Source organism: Anas acuta, chromosome 1 (genome assembly GCF_963932015.1).
Source record: "Anas acuta chromosome 1, bAnaAcu1.1, whole genome shotgun sequence".
Taxonomy (NCBI): Eukaryota; Metazoa; Chordata; class Aves; order Anseriformes; family Anatidae; genus Anas; species Anas acuta.
The window spans coordinates 129,623,725-129,646,051 of record NC_088979.1 but is presented as its reverse complement, the minus strand read 5'-3'; the positions used below and the strand labels follow the sequence as shown (position 1 = coordinate 129,646,051).

The 22,327-nt window shown below is 40.9% G+C and overlaps 1 protein-coding gene and 1 long non-coding RNA gene across 2 annotated transcripts; one reads left to right on the top strand and one right to left on the bottom strand.

Annotated features, from left to right (window-relative positions):
• Nucleotides 1-590: 590 nt before the first annotated feature.
• On the bottom strand, nt 591-11,041 carry LDHB (lactate dehydrogenase B). The gene is made up of 8 exons (XM_068655644.1): nt 10,882-11,041; nt 10,367-10,498; nt 7,047-7,164; nt 6,378-6,551; nt 4,092-4,265; nt 2,683-2,800; nt 1,733-1,856; nt 591-945 (listed from the first exon to the last, which is right to left on the bottom strand). The coding sequence occupies exons 2-8, from the start codon at nt 10,490-10,492 to the stop codon at nt 778-780; spliced, it is 1,002 nt and encodes a 333-aa protein (XP_068511745.1). The 5' UTR covers nt 10,493-10,498; nt 10,882-11,041; the 3' UTR covers nt 591-777.
• A 6,965-nt stretch (nt 11,042-18,006) lies between these two features.
• Nucleotides 18,007-21,509, top strand: LOC137850238 (uncharacterized). Its single transcript, XR_011092392.1, has 3 exons — nt 18,007-18,336; nt 18,956-19,016; nt 21,434-21,509. It is a non-coding gene; the product is annotated as an uncharacterized lncRNA (long non-coding RNA).
• The last annotated feature ends 818 nt before the right edge of the window (nt 21,510-22,327 follow it).

The window sequence follows — 22,327 nt, the reverse complement described above, 5'->3', positions numbered from 1 at the left end:
AATCTGTTCTCTATAACACTTGTATGGCTTCCAAAATTGGACACAGCAGTTTAAGGCCCAAATCTATGACCATAAGACTCCAGCTCAACTAAACACTGGGACTTCAGTAATCAAGAGAAGTTTACTGATACAAAACATCACTGAAAAACAGACATCAGTAACAGGCAAATAAGTGAATCTAACGTAAGAGAAATGTAAACAGTGTTTTTCCCACAGCAGGTTTCTAGATCTATAGGACCCTTTCTCTAGGTTTCTGTAGGGTAGTGGTAAACAAGACCTTAACGTTGGCATATTTTTGATGGGTGGCCCACAGGGAAACCCCCTATTCAATTTCTACTCAGCAGTAAAGATACCAGAAAAGAATTTGGGCATAAGCTACACTTAAATGATTATATGGACTGAAAATATCATACAGAAACAGCTTCCAGTAAGACTGTATTAGTGAAATCTCACCACAGGTGACTACATTGTTTTTAACCTTATAACCACACATCTATTCTTTAGTGTCTGCCACAGACTACATGAAAGTAGAATGCTTTATCTAGAAGAAACTAGAAATACCAAAAATAAATCACTAGGACAACAAAACATGCCTGAAAGTTACTTTATTTGTTCATAAGGTCTGTGCGTTACAGCAAGCATAAGTTTAGCTACTGTGGACAAAAGCTCAGTCTGGAAGAGCATTAAATGTTAACCATGGAGATGTATAGTGAGTAGAGCACCCACATTTGCACACAACACACTGTTTTTCTATTGCTGGAATTTAACACTTGTGAATTACATATCTTTGAGATCTTTCTGGATGCTCCACAATGTATCTGCACTCTTCTTCAGCTGAGCCACCTCATCATCCTTCAGCTTTTGGTTGATGACACTGGTCAATCCAGAGGCACTTAGGACACAAGGCAGGCTCAGGAAGACATCATTCTCAATGCCATACGTGCCCTACAACAAACAAAATAGTACATTACTGACAGAAACCCATAACCCCAGATTTGCATGTCAAGAATCTTTCTGATAGAAGGTCTTAAAACCTGCAGAAAGCAGGCTTATTTTACAGCCTGCAGAAAGTTCAGTCAATGTATTTGAAGGTACAAAAAGCTATTATTTAAAACCAAATAGCAATACTGAAATAGATGACTTCAGAAATTCCACCTCTAAAAGCCTCAATTTTGTTTATATCCAACAAGCAGTTAACAAATCTCAGAGATACAGGATTATGGTATGTTGCAGTGACAACTCTGTTTCCTGACTATAGAGGGAGCTGTAAATTCAGTTTGCTCACATTCCTTCCTCCATGTGGGATTATGCAACTAGTACAGACTAAATGCAGGCAACTATATATCAGCTATACAGGACATGCTCTTCCCTACCACCTTTGCTAGGGGGTGTTTTGAGGAATCACAGCTGGACCTCTTTGAAGTTTAGTATTTTTGCATGGAGATTTTCTTTTAATGAAGCTGCATACCATGCATAGCAAACTTTACACAAGGGTAATACAATACTAGACAGTACAGAGCACTTAGTTTGGCTCCAGACTTGTTCTAAGGATAAGCTAAGAAGAGAAAAAAGTTAAAACAGTAAGTTCCCTGTATAACATTTCAAATTCAATACTTTTTAAACAAAGCTTCCTTTGTACATCACCTCGCCAACAGTTTTAGTCTTTTCATAGTCTAGTTTCTCCCACAATGAAAACATGAACTAGAGGATCCAATTAGCCACCATTTCTTACCTTTACCAGTGTTGACACTGAATGAACCCGGCACAAGTTCTTCAGCATGGTCTCACAGAGCTCAGCAACACTAAGGCCAATGGCCCAGTTTGTGTACCCCTTCAGCCTGATTACCTCATAGGCACTAAGGAAACATTAAAATAGTCACATTAAGATTTAGTATTCCAAAAAGTATATTGAAGACCTTAAGATAAACAAAGGTTTCCCATTTGAAGAACTCCCTGATATGCTAAGTTTTAGGATTAAAACATTTAAGTCATTTCAGCATAAAAGATAAAGTCTACATTACCCCATATGTATATTTACAAAACCCTATTGTTCTCTTAGCTGAAGAAAAGATTCGTAGATTCCATGTGTGAACTATTATTTTAGGGAAAGGTAGAAAAACAAAAGAAAACAGATTCCTTATTCAAATGAGTAGGACAATGGCTTAGATATTCCAAATGTATTCAGAATGATGAAGTAGACATAGAGCTGCATACCACCCCCCCATCTTAGTTGTTTTACCCAATGTCTGAAAGCTTTACACACCACCTTAGTGAGACAGGTAAATTAGGGACATAAATATCAGCTTTTTTTGTGATTTGTCAAAAGTTTTCCTAGGACTCAACTCCAATGCTCTGCTCACAAAAACATATCACCTTTTCCTACTGTCTTGCTCCCTTTGTACAAGGATTGCCATGTAAGAAGCTACTTGCACAAATGCAAGTGTATACTGGTTCTGTAAGCCCTGCACTACTCAAGTAGGTACATCGCACAAGAGTTGTAAGCACTGCAGGAAAATAAAGCTTACCAACTGAAATCCTGCATTTGTGCTTAAACTAGTACTTTCACTTATGTAACCCCTCCTAATATGAGGGCATTAAAGCTGCAACAGAATGGAGATGCAGCATGCAGAAATGCTATTTCTAGTATCAAATGCATCCATAGAATTCCTTAAGTTACTGTACCTTTCAACCACTTGCTTGTGGACTTCCTTCCAGTTCTCACTGTCTTTGTCAGTTCCCATGGCAGGATTCAGCTCCTGGAGAGAAACGCCTGCCACATTAACTCCGCTCCAAACAGCCACTACAACACAGAGAGAGGACATAAGCTTTCACAGCACTTCACTAAGCAAAGTAGAGGATTACTTACTAATATAAACTTGAAATAAAGTCATAGCAGCTAGAACCACAATAGTTTGAAAAGAAGGTTTTCTATTTTAATTTAGCTATGGTTACCTCTGAAGACTCTAGGCACCAAGTTTGAGATTATTTTAGTACTGGTACAGATTAAACTACAGAACTTTGAGTCCTCTGGACCAGTACTTTTCAAGTCAGAAACCTCAAATTTGAGCAAACAGGCACATCTTAGTTGTTCAGCCTTTTAAAACTAGCTTTATTCAAGAATTACAAAAGTATGTAATTGCTGTCCCACAAATCAGTATGAAGATATTCTCCAAGAACTGTACTCTATTTCCCTGAATAACGGGATAGCAATATGCAAACTTAGAATACCAAGAGAAGAATTTGCAAGTCTCTTCACATCAGAAGCTTACAGGCACTCTCCCCTGTTCCTGCACAGTAACCAGGAAATTTTCTAGTTACTGCAAAGCAAAAGCAGATGAAAGTGAAGCAGAACAAGCTCTGTGTATACTCAACCAAGTTCTGCTTTCGTGACAGCACAGGTCTGGCTTCAGTTAGTACTGTAGTTGATCAGACACTACTTGAATCAAATGCAATGTGCCATTGAAGATATGGCTCCCTTACAAAAACAGTACTACAATTTAAAGCAGCACCCATCTTCTGGACAGAAGTTCTGCCGCATCTTTTCAGACTTGAAATAAACATGAAAACTAAGATGAATAAGCTTCTTTGATCTCATGATTTTCCAAAGTTATCTTTTGAAAACCTCTTTAAATAGCATGGAAGAGAATCACAAAATAAGGGAAGGAATAGTTGTTAGCTTGAATCTGGATTGTAAGCCTTTTCTATTATTTACAACCATTTCTGCCACTCACCTAGTACAAACTAATACTGCTTTCAGAAGAGAATCATGTTGGAGACCATATATTAGAGTAATCCACAAAAACTAAGGATAAGGTAGTAAACTACAGTCCTTACGACACAGCACGAGATTGGTGAACACTGGTCTTTTCAATTCAGGATTGAATTATACATCCTGAATCACTTTCAGGAAAGAGGCATAGCTAGATTTCCTGAACTTTCCTGGACTTTGTTGTCCTATGATCTTAATTAGGTGACAGTATAGTGCCAGTCACTCAAGCTCAGCCACATCTGTTTTCAGATTTTTATAACACATTCAGCCTCAGTCTGTAATACTGTTTTTTAATCCCAAAGTGGTGAAAACTGCTCCTTACCACTGGAATCACCATGTTCTCCTAGAATCCAGCCATGGCAGCTGGTTGGGTGGATACCAAGTCTCTCAGCCATCAGGTAGCGGAATCTAGCTGTGTCTAGATTGCAGCCACTTCCAATCACACGGTGTTTTGGCAGGCCACTTAGCTTCCATGTGACATAGGTTAATATATCAACTAAAAAGAAGAGCATGTATAGTAAATGAAACTGTTCACATATACCACAAAGAATGTTCCAGCAAGCACTTTACTACAATCATTAGGGCGATCAAGAGGACACAAAAAGAGGACACAGTATTCCACCAGCTACTAGGAAGAAAATTAATTCTGTTCTAACTGAAACCAGGACACAGACAGGCTCATTGTTCACATTTTAGACCTATCCTATTTGCAGGATTAAGATGAATATATCACCTAAGTTCAGGACCCATCTAGCTACCACTCAAAACATATTAAGGAAGGCCTTTGGATATAAAATATCCTACCAGCCAAAACTGTAGGAGCTTTTTTTGGTCACAGCTAGACCCCTAGGGCATCTGGAATTGAGACAGAATTCTTCATCTAAAGACAGTCAAGTGATTTCCTGAAGTAATGCCACCTTCCACTTCAAAATAAGAGGCAAGAACAATTTACAATAAAAATTTGAAAATTATATACTACTTGAGGTTTGTTTATTGAACACATCTTCATTAAACAGTTTCTGCACTGAATACCTCTTTAGTATGGAAAGCCAAATGAGCTCTACGCTTTGGCTGCATGTGGCTCTAAAAATAGTTTTAGAAAAACAAACCAATTAAGGTTTTTCTTGTCTGCTGCAACCTATCTCTGTAGCTCAAAGCAGCAATAATGATCAGACAACAAAATTCTGATTCCAAAACTCAAGGAGAAACCAGTACTCAGGAGGAATGTATTTATATATAGATCATTTACTCAGGCACTGAAAGCACATAACAGGAAGGTGCGAACTGCACTGAGACTACAAGTGGCATACCCACTAGGCATTGCTTCCCTAGAGCCACAATTGGCACAGTTCCTGCCAGGGCCAGAGCAATCTATGTATAGACTATGGAGCTCCTCCCTTTCAAATAAGTACATTCACTCTGGCTTCCAGATGCCAAGATGCATCACAGTTCTGGGCACAGCTTTGCCATCTCACTGTTCATCAACAGTAGGGCTTTCCACCTGGGACAGGATGTAGACAGTGTTAAGAGTTACAGCCCAGACAGATCTGTCATATTCCAGTGCTCCTGAAGTCCTTTCTAATGCGCTCACAGTACTTTCCACTACACCCACTAGTTGTACAAGACAATTCCACACATTCTGAGAGAAAGCAAAGCAAAACAATTCCAGAAAAGCAGTGTGCAGTTCTCAGCTATGCTATATGACAGGTCTTTAGTTTGAATTCAGCCTTGCTAGAACAGGAACAATTTGATTTGTGACTTGATTTTTAGATAAGTTTAAAATTGCCATGTTATTGTACTTGCATAGTAACTACTTGCTTGGTACACCAGTATTTAGTACTGCCTGTACACTAGCTAATTTTTAAACACCATGATTTGGTAGTTTTACATGCACTGCTCTGACTGTCAGATCAGCCTTAAAAGCAGTCTCACTTCATTGCCACGGCTCTATAGTAATGGCTTTACTCTGCTTGATTCAACATCAAAGACAGACCTACAGAGACTTCCTACAGAGCATACTGATGTTTATAAGCAGCTTTAGCCATCCAGATGTCCAAGCTTTCCTGGTGCAATTAGTAGTTATTACTTACAAGTGAGCAAGCATAATTATTATCTTTCATAACTTATAATATTTAGCCCACCATTTTTGTTCAGCACAAAGAAACTCTTCCCTGAAAATACAGATGTAGCTGTATTTTCTTACTTCAGTATTATTGCAGTTGTTTAACAAGCATGGTTTATATCTTAAAAGGGTAAGTTCTTCAATCTGAAGAATGGCAAGATAAAGTTATTTGCAAACAGCTTAAGTGCTAAGCGAATGTCTCCTGCTCATTCAAACCGTCAGAATGAGAAACTTAAAGCTACCTACTTCTTAAGCCAATGCAAGTAAAGAACTGAAGTATCTACCATTAGATACGCTCTTAAAAATGCAGACTATGAGTAATTCTGAATAAGTGTTCTACACTTTGTGCTCTTTATATTAGTTAACTATATAGCAGACATCCACAGTTCTTTCTGACATGAGACTTCTATTTGAGAAGATTACAGAAACAACACTAGTCTTCCAAAACCAGAATTAATTCATAAGTACTTTAGAGAGCTGTCTTACCTGGGTTGGAAACCACAAGAATGGTGCAATTGGGGCTGTATTTAACAATCTGAGGAATGATGCCTTTGAATACACCCACATTCCTCTGAACCAGGTTGAGACGACTCTCCCCTTCCTGCTGACGAACACCTGCAGTTACTACCACAATCTTGGAGTTGGCTGTGACAGCATAATCTGCAATCAAGCATGGAAAAATACTTAGAATTATAACTAATTTCAGCAGCATCATGTTCACACAGGTATTCTGGGTAGTCTCTCCACTATGCCAATACTCAAACCCAAACATGAGACATCTCAACAGATCAGCACACAGGTCGGGAGAATACATTCAACCCCTCTGAATCTCAGTTCCACTATCCGTATGAATGAACATTATTTCTTTTACGAAGTACTAGTGTTTCACTAGTAAAAAAAAAACTATTTTACATAACTACCACCTAAAATAGTAAGTTGACCATTAGAGATCTAAGAAAGGTTGACCATTAGAGATCTAAGAAAGGTTGAATTGAGAACCATTCCCATTGTTACATTAGTCTGGAACCTGACCCCAACTCATAAATTTAATTATTTTGGTGCCCAATCCTGAGTCCTGATAACATCAGTAATGCTCCACTATTAGATTTACATAATACTAGCATTAATAAAATAATTTAAGGTTCTTAGGTTCACCTTTGTCTGCCACAATCTTATGAGTTTGAAGGAACAAGCTCCCATGCTGTAGATCCATCATTTCTCCTTTTAGTTTGTCTTCCAAAACATCAACCAGAGCAAGCTCATCACAAAGACCCTGAAGAAATAAAATTTAAAAGGAATCAATATATTATTAGCCATAGTTACTTCTGAGTTGAGCAATATAACCTTTTAAGTGAATATGATACACATCTGGAAGCATCCACTCTATAAAGACAAACCAGTAGGACAGAACTATCTTGGTGCTACTACAAGATACACCAGAACAAAGTCACATGCTACTTCAGAACAAATTTAGCATCCTTGTTCAGACTTTCTGAAGTGTTACTTGCAGGTCTCTTTTAGTGTGCTGCTACCCCTTTACCAGTACACACTTCGTGACTTTTCTTTTTAAAAAGAAAAAGGCTGTACCTTTGAGTTATAAGAAGCCCTATAAACCCATTCAGCAGAAAAAAGAAAGCCCGTTTTAATGTTTAGATACCTAACACCATACTACTTCACAAATAAGTGTTTTCTTATAAAAAAATCTCTCAACTAACTTATTGAACAAAAAACAGAACAGAAACAGACTGATTTTCCTCAGTATTAGGAAACAGTATCAGGGAAAACAAACTTTATTTTTTCTTCCATTAAATCTATTACAATGTTGTTGCTTTGCAAAACAGATTTAGTCATATATGCTTGTTTCCCAACTTAACTGGGCTGGACAACAACATTATGTAGTCTCAGAACAGGACAACAGTGAAACACAGGGGTGGAATAAAGATTTTCTTCTATTACAGAGTTTTACCGCCTTCTGAGGTAAGGGTTAGCTAACTCTGTAAATTCCACTATACTTTGAAGGTTTTTTTCAGTAAATTACACTGAGAATCAGATTAGTAACTCTGTTTTCCTAGATCCGTCAGTATCCCATCTGAAGGTAGTTGTTAGGACATTTTTCTTTTGTTGAAAGTGTCACATCAAGCAAGCTTCTCTTTGGTTTCATACAAAAAGGGCAATACTAATTTCACATCAAAATTAGTTATTAGCATCAATCACACACTTTGAACATGTAACAGTATTTACTGTTTTCATCTGGAAAAGTGTTCAACAGCAGGTATATTTCACTTATTCAAGTCTTTCACTTCAGATTTAAAAATCACACTGGAGTCCATTGCATTTTTTTTTTTGCACAATTAGCTTTCACAACTAAGTTGACCAAGTACTGGAGGAAAACCTCAAAGTCTAAGGGAAGGTGCCCCTGCTCACAGCAGGGGGGAGGGTGTGTGGAATTAGATGATTTTTAAAGGTCCCTTCCAACCCAAACCATTCTGTGATTGTATACTCACTAGTTTACCCTGCAGACTATTTGAAAGGAGAGTAAAAGTCTGTTATTTAAGTGTTATCAAAAGTATCCTTAACAGAAGTCACCAGCATTAAACTATACATAATCTGAATCTCAAAAAAGAATGCACGCAGAAGTGTGATTATATATACATTTATACACACACTGCCTAGTGATATTGGCCTGAGCATAGATCTTGCATCAGACTCTGCAGGCTAAGGAGCCAGTTTGCTCACTGAACCGGAGAAGTACCCCTGGAATAACTCCAGCAACTGACTTCAGGAATTTGCATCAACGTTGCCTAGGTAGTTCAGCTTGCCATTAGCACACGCAAAACTGAAGTCTACGTAATCACCATCAGAAACACCTTAAAATATTCTCATTAAAAACAGTTGCCTTGAGACTGTAGGTCTTTCCATTTCTAAAATGGTACAGCAACAGTGACTTGTTTCTAATAGAGCTAAAAATAACTAACATGGAATTTTACTGTCATTGAAGTGTGCATATTAATACTACAGGAGTAAATTTAACTTAGTATTAGCACATTAAGTTACATAAAATCCAAAGCCATCTAAATCCAACTGTGTCCAAATATTAACACACAGGAAGCTAGGTACAAAGTCTAATGCCATGGTTTAACAAAATCAGAAGACATTTTGGGCAGCCAACCACCTTGCAGAAGTCAGTCACATCTAGTTCAGTGACAAGAGTCACATTTCTGTTATAAAAGCATTTTATATTACAACTGACACTTGCAAAAGAATAAGAATAGCAGAAGCCCAGAGGTAATGAACTCCATTATGCCATAATCAAGACTGAAAGATTTCAGACTGGCTTTTATTCTGGGTTCGGTCCATATATCTCAGCAACTGTAAAACTAGACTTCTGAGAGCACAATTTGATCCTGCATAGTGCACAACGGTGCACACAGATGATGGATTGGAATCAAATTCACAGTAACTTACCTGATTTCTGGTCTGTTACCCTTAAAGGCTACAGCACTGCTTCAAAAACAAACGAGTTTGAGGAAAGCATTTTCTTTTTATATCTATATCTGTAGTTTTTAAGCAACAGTCCTCTCCCCCATTACCTTTCAGCTTTAGTTACAAGTTACATACTTGTAAAAAAGTTTAACTTCTATTCAGTACTTAGTTTCACAATGGCCTTTACTTACTGCCATCTTTTCTTCCTGCCAAGGCTTAAATATTAGCAAGTCAAAGCCCTTGAACATTTTTTCACAGTTAAAATCACTACTTCAAAACATGCATCCTCAAGGTAATAGAGAACAGATCATCTCCAAATAAGAGACAACCGTTTCAGTAGCACATGCAAGACTTTCGATCCCAATGTTGTGAGCTACTTGATGCAAGATCTACCACTTCAAGGGGGTAGGGCATAAGCGTCTTCTTAGGAAGAAAGATAAGGTCTGTGGCTCCCACTCATCTTCTTAAAGAAGAACATAAGGAATCAAATTTAACTTGGTCACAGTATTCACAGAAAAACAAAAGGCAATGGACAAAGATCCTTGTTACATGTTTAGGCTTTGGCCTAGGACCACAACTTCGGATTTACCTAGTAAAAGGTAAACAGAAATTAGAGTAATCTCTAGGCTCAGATTTAGTTTTTGAAGACTACAGATAACACCTCTGTAATCAGGCAATACCAGCTAAAGAGAAGTAAAGAAGCCCACTGAAGGCAGCAGTAATATTTTAGCTCCTTTGTTTAGGGCACAGATGCATTAAGAGCACGCTGCAAGGGCACACAGTCCTCCTATGCTCTGCACCGACTTCTGGAGTGAGCGCCCACACTCGTTATTCAGTGGCGGAGCTCCACTGGGCAGCCTCCGACTTTGTTACAGAAGAAATAAAGGTGCGTATATTAAAAAAAAAAAAAAAAAAAAAAAGAGAGAGAAAGGAGGGCTCGGAACAGGCCAGATGCGGCTAGGGTTATGGCTGAAGGCGGCAGGGCACCGTACCTTTCCGAGGATGCTGATGGCGCAGGCCATGCCCACCTGCCCGACGCCCACCACCGTTATCTTGCTGCTGGGCACCGCGCTGGCGGCGGCCACGGGGGTCATCAGCTTTTCCTTCAGGGTCGCCATGGCGTCCTGGGGAGGAAGGCTGGGGTCAGCACAGCGGGACACGACCCCACAACCGCCCCCACCCGGTACCGGCCCCCACCCGGTACCGGCCCCCACCCGGTACCGGCCCCCACCCGGTACCGGCCCCCACCCGGTACCGGCCCCCACCCGGTACCGGCCCCCACCCGGTACCGGCCCCCACCCGGTACCGGCCCCCACCCGGTACCGGCCCCCACCCGGTACCGGCCCCCACCCGGTACCGGCCCCCACCCGGTACCGGCCCCCACCCGGTACCGGCCCCCACCCGGTAACGGCCCCCACCCGGTAACGGCCCCCACCCGGTAACGGCCGCCCTCCCCCCACGCCCTCCCAGACGCGGGGCGCCCGATCCCCGGCGGCCCCGCACGCACCGTTAGTGCTGTGAGCAGAGCGATGCAGAGCCGTGCCGCCGCTCCGCTCGGGGCCCAGCAATGAGGGATCCGCAGCGGAAGGGGCGGCCCCCAACCAGCCGGGCCGCACCGCCCCCCGTCGCCCCCGGGGCGGGTCCCAGTGCCATCAGGGGCGGTGGGCCCCGCGGAGGATGGGCGCTGAGGGGGCACGCGGGCAGTACTTGGCCCTCGTCTCTCTCTCTCTCTCTCTCTTGTTTGGGGCGCTTTGGAGGAGGCGGGGAGGGATCTCCGCCGGCCCGCCGCCACAGGGCTTGTGGGGGTGCTTGTCCTGCAATGGGGGGGATCCTTGCAACCGGGGGTCCCTGCGATGGGGGTTTCTTTAACAGGGGGTCCCTGCAATGAGGTCCCTGCCACAAAGGGTTATTGCAATGGGGTGCCACTGCACCAAAGATTTATTGCAACGGGGTGTCACTGCATCAAGGATTTATTGCGATGGGGTGTCACTGCACCAAAGGGTATTGCAACAAAGGGTTATTGCAGCATTGGCCCACGGCAGCCAGGCGTTGCCGCAGCACAGGGAAAGCTGGAGCCTGCTTAGTTTGGCCTGTACAACTGCATGGCGGCCTCACAGGAAAAAAGGGAAACGCTGTCCCTCTCTGGGTTATTTTTGCTGATCAAGGGAGGGCACACAGATGGCTGGAGTGAGTTTGTCGGAAGCCAGCCCAAGGTCACCTGCAGCAGAGCCCTGTGTGAGCTGGAAACAGGCTGTGCAGTATAGCACAAAGCCTCAGGCAGCACCGTGTTGGAAATAGACCCTACTTTATGCCCCAGGCTGTGAGCTGGCTGTTGTCCTGCTTTTGACTCTGTACACATAAAGGACACTGCTTGTTCTTGTCATGTACATGGAGGCCCTCGCATTTCTGAGTTTAGCTTCACAGTCACGTAGAGAAAGTGTTCTCTCTGTTTCACAGAGCTACTAACTTTGCCAGGAGGAGTGTTAAGAGGAATCACTGCAAAGAAGGAGTCGTGCACAAATAAAGCATTTTATGTTGTCTTATTCTGGGGCAAAGTTACTGAAGTTACAGTATCTGATTTTTGTGTGCTCTGAGTTTTGCCCTGCAGCTGACTTCAGCTATTTTTTTTTGTGGTTGAATAAATCCTAATGGGACAATGGCATGCCTGAAGTCACACAGGCTTTGGCAAGAACAAGGAATGTAACAATGCTGTGCCACAATGATTCCTCCTACTACTACTTTCTTCTGCTCCTCCTCTTCCTCCTTCTCCTCCTCCAACAGAAGGCCCAACCCACGTCATAGTATCTCGGACTATTGTGCCATATCCCAATAATCCCAATAGAGAATCACTTTAAAATTTTAATATGTAGGGGCCATGGAATGAGCCTGAGCCCCCAGAGTGTGAATGGAGTTTTGTTCCTTTTTAAAGTAATAAGCACATCAATCACTCTAAAGAACAGTAAATAAGATATGACATGCTTTTCCTCTGACCATTCTGTTGCTTTCCATTGCGATATTTTTGGCATACGATTTTGGGTATACAGTTTGCCATTGTTGCTGAACAGGAAAGAAGGAAGTGGTTTGCTGAAATTCCTGCAGGGCCAATGCATGGGGAATCAGAAGGAAAGAATAGCAAAAAGTATTTTCTCCTGATGCTGTAACATGACTTCTCTGTAGCAGTCAAGAGAGAAAGTAGAGGTAGAACACTGAATTGCATACATTTCCAATTTCACCAGGAAAAAAAAATGCTGTAGATGCCTCATCACACATCATTAATTCTCTCTCTTATGAGAAGGAAAACAGAAGGGTAGATTCCAGAGTCCTCCTAAATAAGTGACTAGGCACAGAGGCTAGCCCTTCCTGTCTAAGACCGTTGTTGCCCTCTTGTTGTCGTTCCCAGCTAAAAGTTTTGTTGATCTTTTTGCCAATTATTTTGCCAGGTTAGCACTCACTGGATTAATTCCCTCTGGCTCACCAAGCAGCCAAACAAATGCTGGTGCCAGCTTGGGAGAGTTGAAGAGAACGAGCAGTGATGAAAGGGTGCAACCTGCTTTTCTGGGCAGCAGTACAGATCCATGCTGGCTTTAAATTACTATCTAGCTGTGACCTACTTTACTTCATTATGTTGTTTGGCATTGCAAAGGGTGCCCTGGAGAGACAGGAATGAGTTAAGTCATCTGCATGGCACTTCAGGTAGTGGCTGAAGAAAATGAATTCAAGACTTCCTAACTGCAGATGAAGTGGGAGCTGGACAGAAATTAAAATCATACAGTGAAAAGTCAGGGTAAGACAGTTTATCTTGTATAATCGGAACTGGAACATGTACAGCTGGACTTTAATAAAATAAGGAGGAAGGAAGAAAAAAAGGTAAGTGAGGGAGGAGAGGTCAGGGGCATCTGAGAGCAAGATTCACTCATTCCTGAATTGGAGCACGGGTCCGTATGCCTCCTGCCAGCATCCCTGCTGAGGAGTGCTCACCGCTGCATCACATGCTCTTTGGACTGGATCTTTCTCTTGCATTACAAGCATTCAACAATTAGTTATGACAGTAGCATTTGTAATTAAGCTAAGAGGGAAAGGCCGCTTTCCAGTTTGAAAGACCTTAAAGGCCCTGATCAGGCCTTGTCCTGCTGGCAGTATTAAAAGCAGAGGGTATTTAATCCTTTCTCTGAAGTTCTTGCAATATAAATAGATAGGGCAGGTGCAGGTCAAAGAAGAAAGAAGATTATTCCCCCTTCCTGCTTCCAGTTACTTACTTATTTATTTTCTCAGACGATGGAGAACTGAGGCACTGGGAAGTGAAGAGACAGGGTCAAACAGGAGGCCTAGTGGTGACAGGTCATAATTTCAAAGTTCAGCTCAAGTTTGGCAACGTTGGCATTTTTGATGAAGCAGAGTTTTTCAGAAAAACAAACCCTAGTGTTAAGGGACACGGTCTAAATAAATTTGCCTAGTAACCTTCATACAATTACAACATTATTTGTGTGTGTGCGTGTGTGTGTATATACATTTTAATCACATTTAACTCATGGCTGTATACAAGGTCTGTAATTAGGTAGGTCTGCATCTGTGCCATCATGTTCCCAAAACACATGAAAGTAGATATGATTTCCCTGATGTTCCTTTTTTTCCAAAACCACTGTTAGACCTGATTAGAAACAGAGTGCTCACTTGAAAATCTGTATTAATGGAACTCTTTCCCACAGCAAAATGTCAGTGGTCTGATGGCCATGGTCTGAAGATGGCCATAGTCCTAAGGAAAATGGAGAAACATGAATTATTGGTCCACTTTTGCAAAATAGAGAGAGATAGATTCATGTGCTGGAAATCACAAAGTGCCAGTGTACACACAATACTTGCAGATGCTGAACTGAAATTCTGGTGCACCTAAGTTTAATTCACTGCTTATTCATCTGACTTTTCCATTAGGAGGGAAAATACATCACACAATAAAGAAAAATAATCTTGGAGTGGCAGTTCTGCAACCTTCTTTACCTCAGTTTTATTTGAGAGAATGATTCCTTATTTTTGGCATTGAGCCTAGGTTTTGTTTAATTTTTGTTTAAATATTATACAGTACAACAGATAACACACTCATAATAGCTAAATCCTTTATAATGTAGTTAATCAAAAAACAAATATACATCACATGCACGTGTGCACAAGTTTGTACAGTGATCACCAGCAACTGAAGGTCCTAGTGCTAGTGGAAGAGCTAAACCCTCGTTAAATTAAACTTTTTTTTTTATTAACATAGATCATAGCACTGATAATGACACTGTCATTAATTTGACACTGTCAAACCTGTGTTACCATGTGGAGGATATTGATAGAGTACCTGGAAAGATATTTCATTTTTCATAATTCATGTCTCCCAGTAGACAAATTTTTCTTTCATATTTCTTCATAATACTGTTCTGCCCAAGAGTTTTGCTCATTTTGCCACATTTTATTTTCAGCTGCATTTAACCTAATGTGGAAATTAAGTTTAGGTTTAAATTAGTTTTGATATTCAAAATGAGAATGAAAACCAGCTTTGGTCAATGGAAACTAAGTTACATTATCATCTAAAAGCACTCACATTGCTTATTATGAAATGAGTTTTGGGATTCTTCATCACAATGCCACAATAAGCAGATGTTCAGCACCATAAAGAATACCATGATTTACATTACTTTGACTGACTGATTGTGATCCAAGCAATGTTAAATATCATTACATGATACACACATCCAGCTCCGGCAAAGGACGTTGCTTGGGAAGTATCTTCCCTTACTCCAGTGACCTCATTGGCTTTTCATGTCCTTGTGCTATGATTCCCTTGTCTCCTCATTGTGCCTGTGTCACTGTTTAGAAGGCCTCACAGGATCTTTGGAATGAACTTGATGAAGTTCCTGGTCAAACAGTGCAAATTCATACCAGTTTTGGGGAACTGCTTCAGATACATTGAGAAGGTACTATGCCTCTTGAGTCTCACAAGTCTGGATGCTGTTTACACTGTATGTTACTAAAGACTGGGTTCTTCTCCCACACTCCCATCCAACTAGACTTTCACCTAAATGATCCCATGTTTATCCTGTTAAAAGTGACCATAATTTTGAAAACAGGATGCATTTTTACCTGTCTTTACAGAAACACACATCTGCTTGTACTCACTAGTACAGTCACAGGCTTCCAGCCACTGCCTTTGAAGTAGATTGTTGATGTTAAGGGTCGAGGTTGATCGACTGTCCTCCTTTGTGGGAAGTACCAATTGATATCTTAGCTAACCTTTGCCATATTGCACTCTAGACCCATACTGCTCTATAGTTCATAGAGCAAGTTTTTTTGTGTGTTTTTTTTTTTTTTTTTTTGGGGGGGGGTGGGTTTTTTTTTGGTGGAAATACAGTGAACACAACTGAGTTTCCAGAGAGCATTATTTAACAAGTTTCCCAGTACTGAGGAATGTTTGGCTCCATCACACTGCAGCCAAGTCCTGTGTGAAGGCTAGGAAGGACACACTTTGCTCTGAACCCACTGGGGACTCATGGTGGTAGAGATTTGTTGATGGAAGTTGGTAGAAAACAGCCAGGCAATGTGGGGGAGAATCCAACCCTTAATGTTGTTGGCATCACTGGGAAGACAACTGCTGACAGATGTGATGAGTCAGTATTTATCTGAGTGCTGAGGAGATTCCTGGAGCACCCTCTGTCATGGCTTATTTCAACTGACCAGTGAAATAAGAGGTGGCAAGTGGCAGCCCCACAGGCGCTGCTTCTCAGAGAAAGTATGGCATCCTAGGTGAAGTTGGGCATAGAGGTATGCAAGCATCTATTCCAGGTTGACTTCGTGGAACACTTTTTGTAATGTATTTCAAACTAGGGACTTTTCAAAATTTGAAAATAAAACTCTGCCTTTAAAACCACTCATTGCCTTTACAATCATTCAAAGTGGCATGCTGAGAAGAAAGACTATGCTCTGAGTCCTGACTGTCCCTTGAAAGTGAGTCTGTTCTTCTGGACAGATGGTTTTGCAGAAGAAAAAAAATACACTGCTGAAAGTAAAGACAGATGGCATGTCCCATCCTAAGTGAATTGGGCTATATTTTGCAGTAGTGATCCTTGAGAGTGGTATAGCAGAGGTCAGCCAAGATGTCCATGGACACAGTTTGAATCTTCTCTTTTAAACTTTACAATAGATCCCAGCAGTTCAGCAAACCAAGTTTCCACTTTAGTTTGTAAAGCTGTAGGCAAAACAAAGTGAGCCATGAGCTTTAGGATGATTGTAACAAATACCTTTCATTTGATTTTAACAGGCACCCACTTAGAACTTCCTTGATTCCTTTGAATTATTGTGAGGAACTGTTGTTTCCTTCAGTAAATACATTACAATACACTGAAAGAAGAGGCAGTGAGATACTTCATGGTTGGGATTTGGTAATGTGACCTGGAGGATTACAATGCAAATTCATTGTTCTGCTGGGTCAAAACAGCAGAGATCCAAAACAACTGCTATGTGTGTGTGACTATCTGGCTTCATCTCATTCTTTATACTCAGATAGATACCAACATCTATCTCTTCTAAGCAAAGAAGACAGCTAAGACATAGAAATGGTTCCTTGGTTCTCCAAGTCATCCCAAAGCAAGTTTAAGATGTAGGAGGAAATGCTCCTCTTCTTGTTGCTCACACCACCTCCTCCAGACACCCCTCACCCACTGCAAACTGCTGCTGCTGTCTGCATGCAGCACAGACTCCCAGCCTCAACCTTCTGACTGACACCTAAGCTAGATGCCTGCAGAAGAGGGGACTTGAACCCCACTTGGCATAGCAAGTGAATAAATGGAGCCTTCTGGGGCAGTATTCACAAATGCTGGGGAAGGTAATTCCACCCCCCCATCACTGTCAGCAGAAACGCTTCAGAGGTTAAGCCAGCTTCAGAGCTTTTGCCCCATGTTGGCGGTTTCCAGTTCTGCATTGCTGTTTGCTGCTGCTGCCTCATCTGTATTGCTGCAATTACAGCAGTCTAAAGCAAATCCCTGTTTTCAGGGAGATCATTTGTTATCTGCCCCACAGCAATGACAGCAGCCTGAGAATGGGACTGGAAATCACAGTGTGGGTGCAGGGACTTCTGTAACCAATTCCACTACTAAAGCTCTCCATTTACAGGGCGGCTAAGGGTAAAGTTACTCAGCAAAGCTGAGTCAAATGGTCAGCTCAGCATTGTAGGACAGGGCAAGTGTCAAAGTGCTGCCCTCCACCCCTGCTCATCCCTCATACCCACCAGCTTTGATGCTCCTCTGATCTCCTCCTGAGCCAGTTCAGCTCATTAAATCAGCTGAAGATTTTTTTTTCCTTTCCTTTAAACAGTTTTCTGTTCATTATCCAACTGACTTGGTTCAGGGAAGTGCCCAACAAACACCAGAGGCAGCTCAAGAAGGCTCCAAATGAGCAGGCGCAAGGAATCCCTTGCTTTTATTGCAGCTGAGAAATAGTAAATCAGCTCACTACCTCTTCTGCAACTTCAGCCTAAATTAAGCTCATGCTCTGAAGTCCCTTCTATAGAAGCTTACACTTTCACAGAGAACAGAAGGAGCTGGGGATGGGGATTAGCTCCACTAAGCTAAATTTAGTCTACATGAATACCTCTTTCTGTATCTGGTGTTGTAATTCCAACACTTCTTATTAATAACTCATGCACATAAACTAAGTTGTTTAATAAACAGTAAGTTGTCTTGAATAGCATTATCAACACGACCAGTGACATCAGCTAACACTGTCTAGATAAGTACAACATTTTTTTTCCTTGGCATGTGCCAGCGATTGACCATGTGCATTAGTTTGTATTCTTGAAATATCTGTGTCATTGTGAACTTATTAGCTAACACTGAGACATGCATATGGGCAGATGCAGATCTGATAGTTTTGGAAAGTCACAAGTACCCTGTAATATTTTGTTGATTTGCTTTTTAGTCCCGCAAGAAAGGTAAGTAGAAATTTGCCCTGTCTGGCTTTTGGTTGCACTGATCAGGACTTGGAACAGTAATTAAAATAATAGAAATAAAAGTGTGAGCAGTTAGTAGATTAAAAACCCTTAAGACTATGTGATGTCCTAAACTTATTGTTTACTTTTCCTCTGATGTTACAGATGTACCTTGTAGTAGCTCACTTTGGCAGACTAATTTAATTTTAATTTATTGGATATATGATGTTGCTTAATGCATTTCAACTTGCATTTTATCTTCTCATATTATTTCACAAATGATGGTCAATATCATTGCAGCTGTTGTATGTACTTGGGGATGTAGTGGTTGACTTTCAAATCCAATACATACGCAACGGTGATTCATTCCATTTTCTTTTGTTTCTTTATTTTACAAAACATAATTGATTTGAGCAAAGTGGTCTAGTGGGAGGTGTCCCTACCCATGAAAGGGGGCTTGGAATTAGATGATCCTTAAGGTCCCTTCCAACCCAAACCATTCTGTGATTCTGTGATTCTGTGATTCTGTGATTCTGTGATTCTGTGATTCTATGATAGGAAGTATATAAAGAGTATATATATATACATATGTATATACACTAAGAGTATACTACATTTGCAGCCCCATGTTCACGATCAAGGAGTCGATAAAGGAGCTTGACACCTGTTCTCATTTGTACAAGGTAATTGTTTGCTGTCATGAATTCTAGATAGTAACTGAGTGAGCTGAGCGAGCATGGATGATTATCTCAGTCTATTGCTTATTGATGTTACTTTTTGCACTAACTCTGTTCTTCTGTTTCTGCCAATGCTAAGACTTCATCTGCACTAGAAAGGATTTGACAATGTAGTTAGACTATAAAAGTATAGGAGTCAGTTCTTGGTGGAGGTTCATCTTATAGAGCAAGATCTTGTTCCTGAGATATTTTATGTTACCTTTCCATACGAAACATGCTCTATCAATCAAAATACCTTTGATACCTAGTGTGTGCATGGGTATGTGTAGTTACAGGATTGTTATACTATAGCATAGTTACATTATTAAATATGACAATTCCAGTGGTACAGAGTAGTATTCCAACAAGCTTCAGACTGGTGTTACTGTAGCAGCAGCAGTACTCTAAGAACAGACCAGGGCTCTTCTTTATTTCTGTTGCAGTAAGTGATAAAAGCAAAAACAAAACCAAAAACCAACTCACAACCACAGCTGTGGCTTCTGAGCAACTTCTCAGTTGCCTTATACTATACTATTTGTGAACTATAATATTATCTAAATATCAATTATAATGTTACTTATTAAAGGAATGAATAAAAATGTTCAGATCAAGCCCTCTTCCACCTGTCCTTGCCATGAAAATGGCTGTGGGCAGTACACTTGGGTAATCTTTTCTTCCATGGCTGGCTTCTAGGCAGAGGAAAACATCTTTTTAAGGATCTGACCAGAATGAAGCTGACACTGCGATTCAGACATGACAGAAGTTATTCTGGGCTTGGTCAGTAGTGAACCCTTGATACCCAAGGAATTTAATTGGAAAACAAACAAACAAACAGACCCTTACAGACATTAATGTCAGAATATCAGCACCTGACACCTGATCTTGAGACCAATTTGACTAATCCTAGAATACAGGCTAAGAGGATGAATTGCCTTTAGGGATGTCCACCTTTTGCTATAACTGTGAAGGGTTATAGTCTACTGGCTTAGAAAAATTCACAATGGGGAACTGTAGATGAGATGATTGCACACTTTAATGATGGGATTTGTCTTATCTGCCTTTAAATAAATAGAGCATAGAATTCTAGTTGTCTTGTCACCTTAAAATAAAAGGAAAAAAGGGAAGTAATTTTCATTCACCTTTTCTAATCTAGATGTCTGTTATGGGGACAATGGCATTGAATCCTAGAACTGCATTTTTCTTTCCCTTCACTCTAAAAGCAAGCTGAATCATTGCTGGGAAAAAAAAAAAAAAAAAAACAAAAAAAAAAAAAAAAAACTTTTAGTAACACCAGTGACACAAGAAAAAAGGGCGGGGACATGCAGCTGGGGAGAGGGAGAAGATGGGGTCGGCAGAAGAAGGAAGGTTCAGCAGAAGCTGCTGGGTTGTGAAGTTGCACCTTCAGAGGCATGCGAAGGTCACTCATTCCAGCCGAGCACCCTGCTGCAGCGGGCAGCAGGCATGTGCTCCTATTGTGCCCCTGCCAGCTTCAAAGGAGAATTATTTTAGTCAAAGCAACTGCCAAGGTCAAGTGACTGCCCGTGTATTAATAGCAGCAGGGCAGCACCATTAAGCAGCATGAAGTGTCCACTCTAACAAAGGAAAATGAGCCCATCTGTAGGAATGCCGTCTCCTCCCTGTGTGCTATCACAGCTCAGCTTCCCTCTGCTGCTCATGCACTGGAGGTCTACTTTACAGTTGGGATGACTTCTGTCATGCTGTTGTTAGCTGAAGTTGAAAAAAGAAAACGAATTGGGTTACTATATGAATGAGACACAGACTGAACTGCAGTGCTGTGTACATGTAAAGCTGGGGTTGGTGAGTCCCTAGTGAACCAATGGCACTGTAGGATACAAAAAGACACTAGTGCTATCATCACAGAAATTGAAAACAATAAAATCTAAGTGCTTCTGGCTGTTAAAGGTCTCAGAGGCAATGATTCTTGGAATTTTGGTGCCTTTTAGACCCTTGTGCTTCGTCACTGATAAAAAGTATTTTAAGATAGCATTTGATATTGCAAAAGGTTGTGGATACGTCTGCCTCAAACAGTAAGGTAACAACAACATGGCTGAAATAAGCAGTTGTGAAGTACATGTGTCAGGAGCCACTGAGGTTGTCTGATTAGGTAGCTAATTATCTTTGTATCTCTGATGTTTATATTACACTGCCCTTGCTGATGCTAGCATAACGCTTACCTATTTCAGGTATCTGGCTCAGGCAATGAAAGGTGATTTCTTACTGAGTTTTGTATAAATCCTTCATTGCTGTTACACCCACTGAGCGTGTAGAGGCTCCAGGTTATTTTGATACCTTCCAAACTGGTCTGAAGATTGAAAATCATTGTGGAGATGGCCTAGTTTGTACTAATTTACAGTTTTCTTCAGGTGGGAAAAGAAGATCAAAGACCTGCATTTGGATGGCTTTTTTGGCACTTGTCTTTGATTGGTTTGTGCTTTGGAGGGGTAAGTTTGTAAGCTAGCCAATTTAGGAGGTATTATGGTAATTGTTATTCATGTAATTGGTGTCTTCTGCTCTGTGCTTTGCTTGGAGCTCCAGCCTAAAGGTCAGTGGAAACTCCAACTGGAAGAAAAATTATTACTGCTTTTATGGAGGTTTAAAGGCTTGGAAGGGAGAATGTCTGAGGTATTTGTTGATACGACATTTTATGCTGTGGAATCACACAATCTGATTCAGATTTCTACATTCAATCATAGCACAAGCAGCATTATGTCTTGGTGTCACAGTATGTTGCATCTCTACCCTGGCTACGTTGACTGCCTGTTTGCTTCAGCACCTTTGCCTCCTTCAAAGTTATGTTTCAATGTTATTCTCAGTAAAATCTTCTCCATCATGAGTTCTGTATCTAGGTAATATTTGTCTGCAGAATACGTTCAACTCCAAAGTATTTGTAATGGCTACATCTCAGCTGATTTTGTTGTTGTTGTTGTTGTGGTCTTTTCTATTATCCAGTTACTATTCTGACCATGGAGTAGGTTTTTCTTTCAGTCATGGTGTCAGTTATCTATAGTAAATTCCACTGTCTTTAATGATACCTGTAGCGTCCTGCCTTCAAGGACATTGCAACTCAGCCTGAGGAACTTTAGGAAACCTTACCCGAGCACTGACTGATCTTTCATTTTGCTCTGGGCTCCAAAAATTTCTCTTAGCGTATTATTCATTATTCATTCATTAGGTAATATTTGAAAATGTTTCTTTGTTTCAAACTGTGTCCAATTTGAAAGTGCAGAAGAACATAAACGCAGAAATAAGCTGTTTTA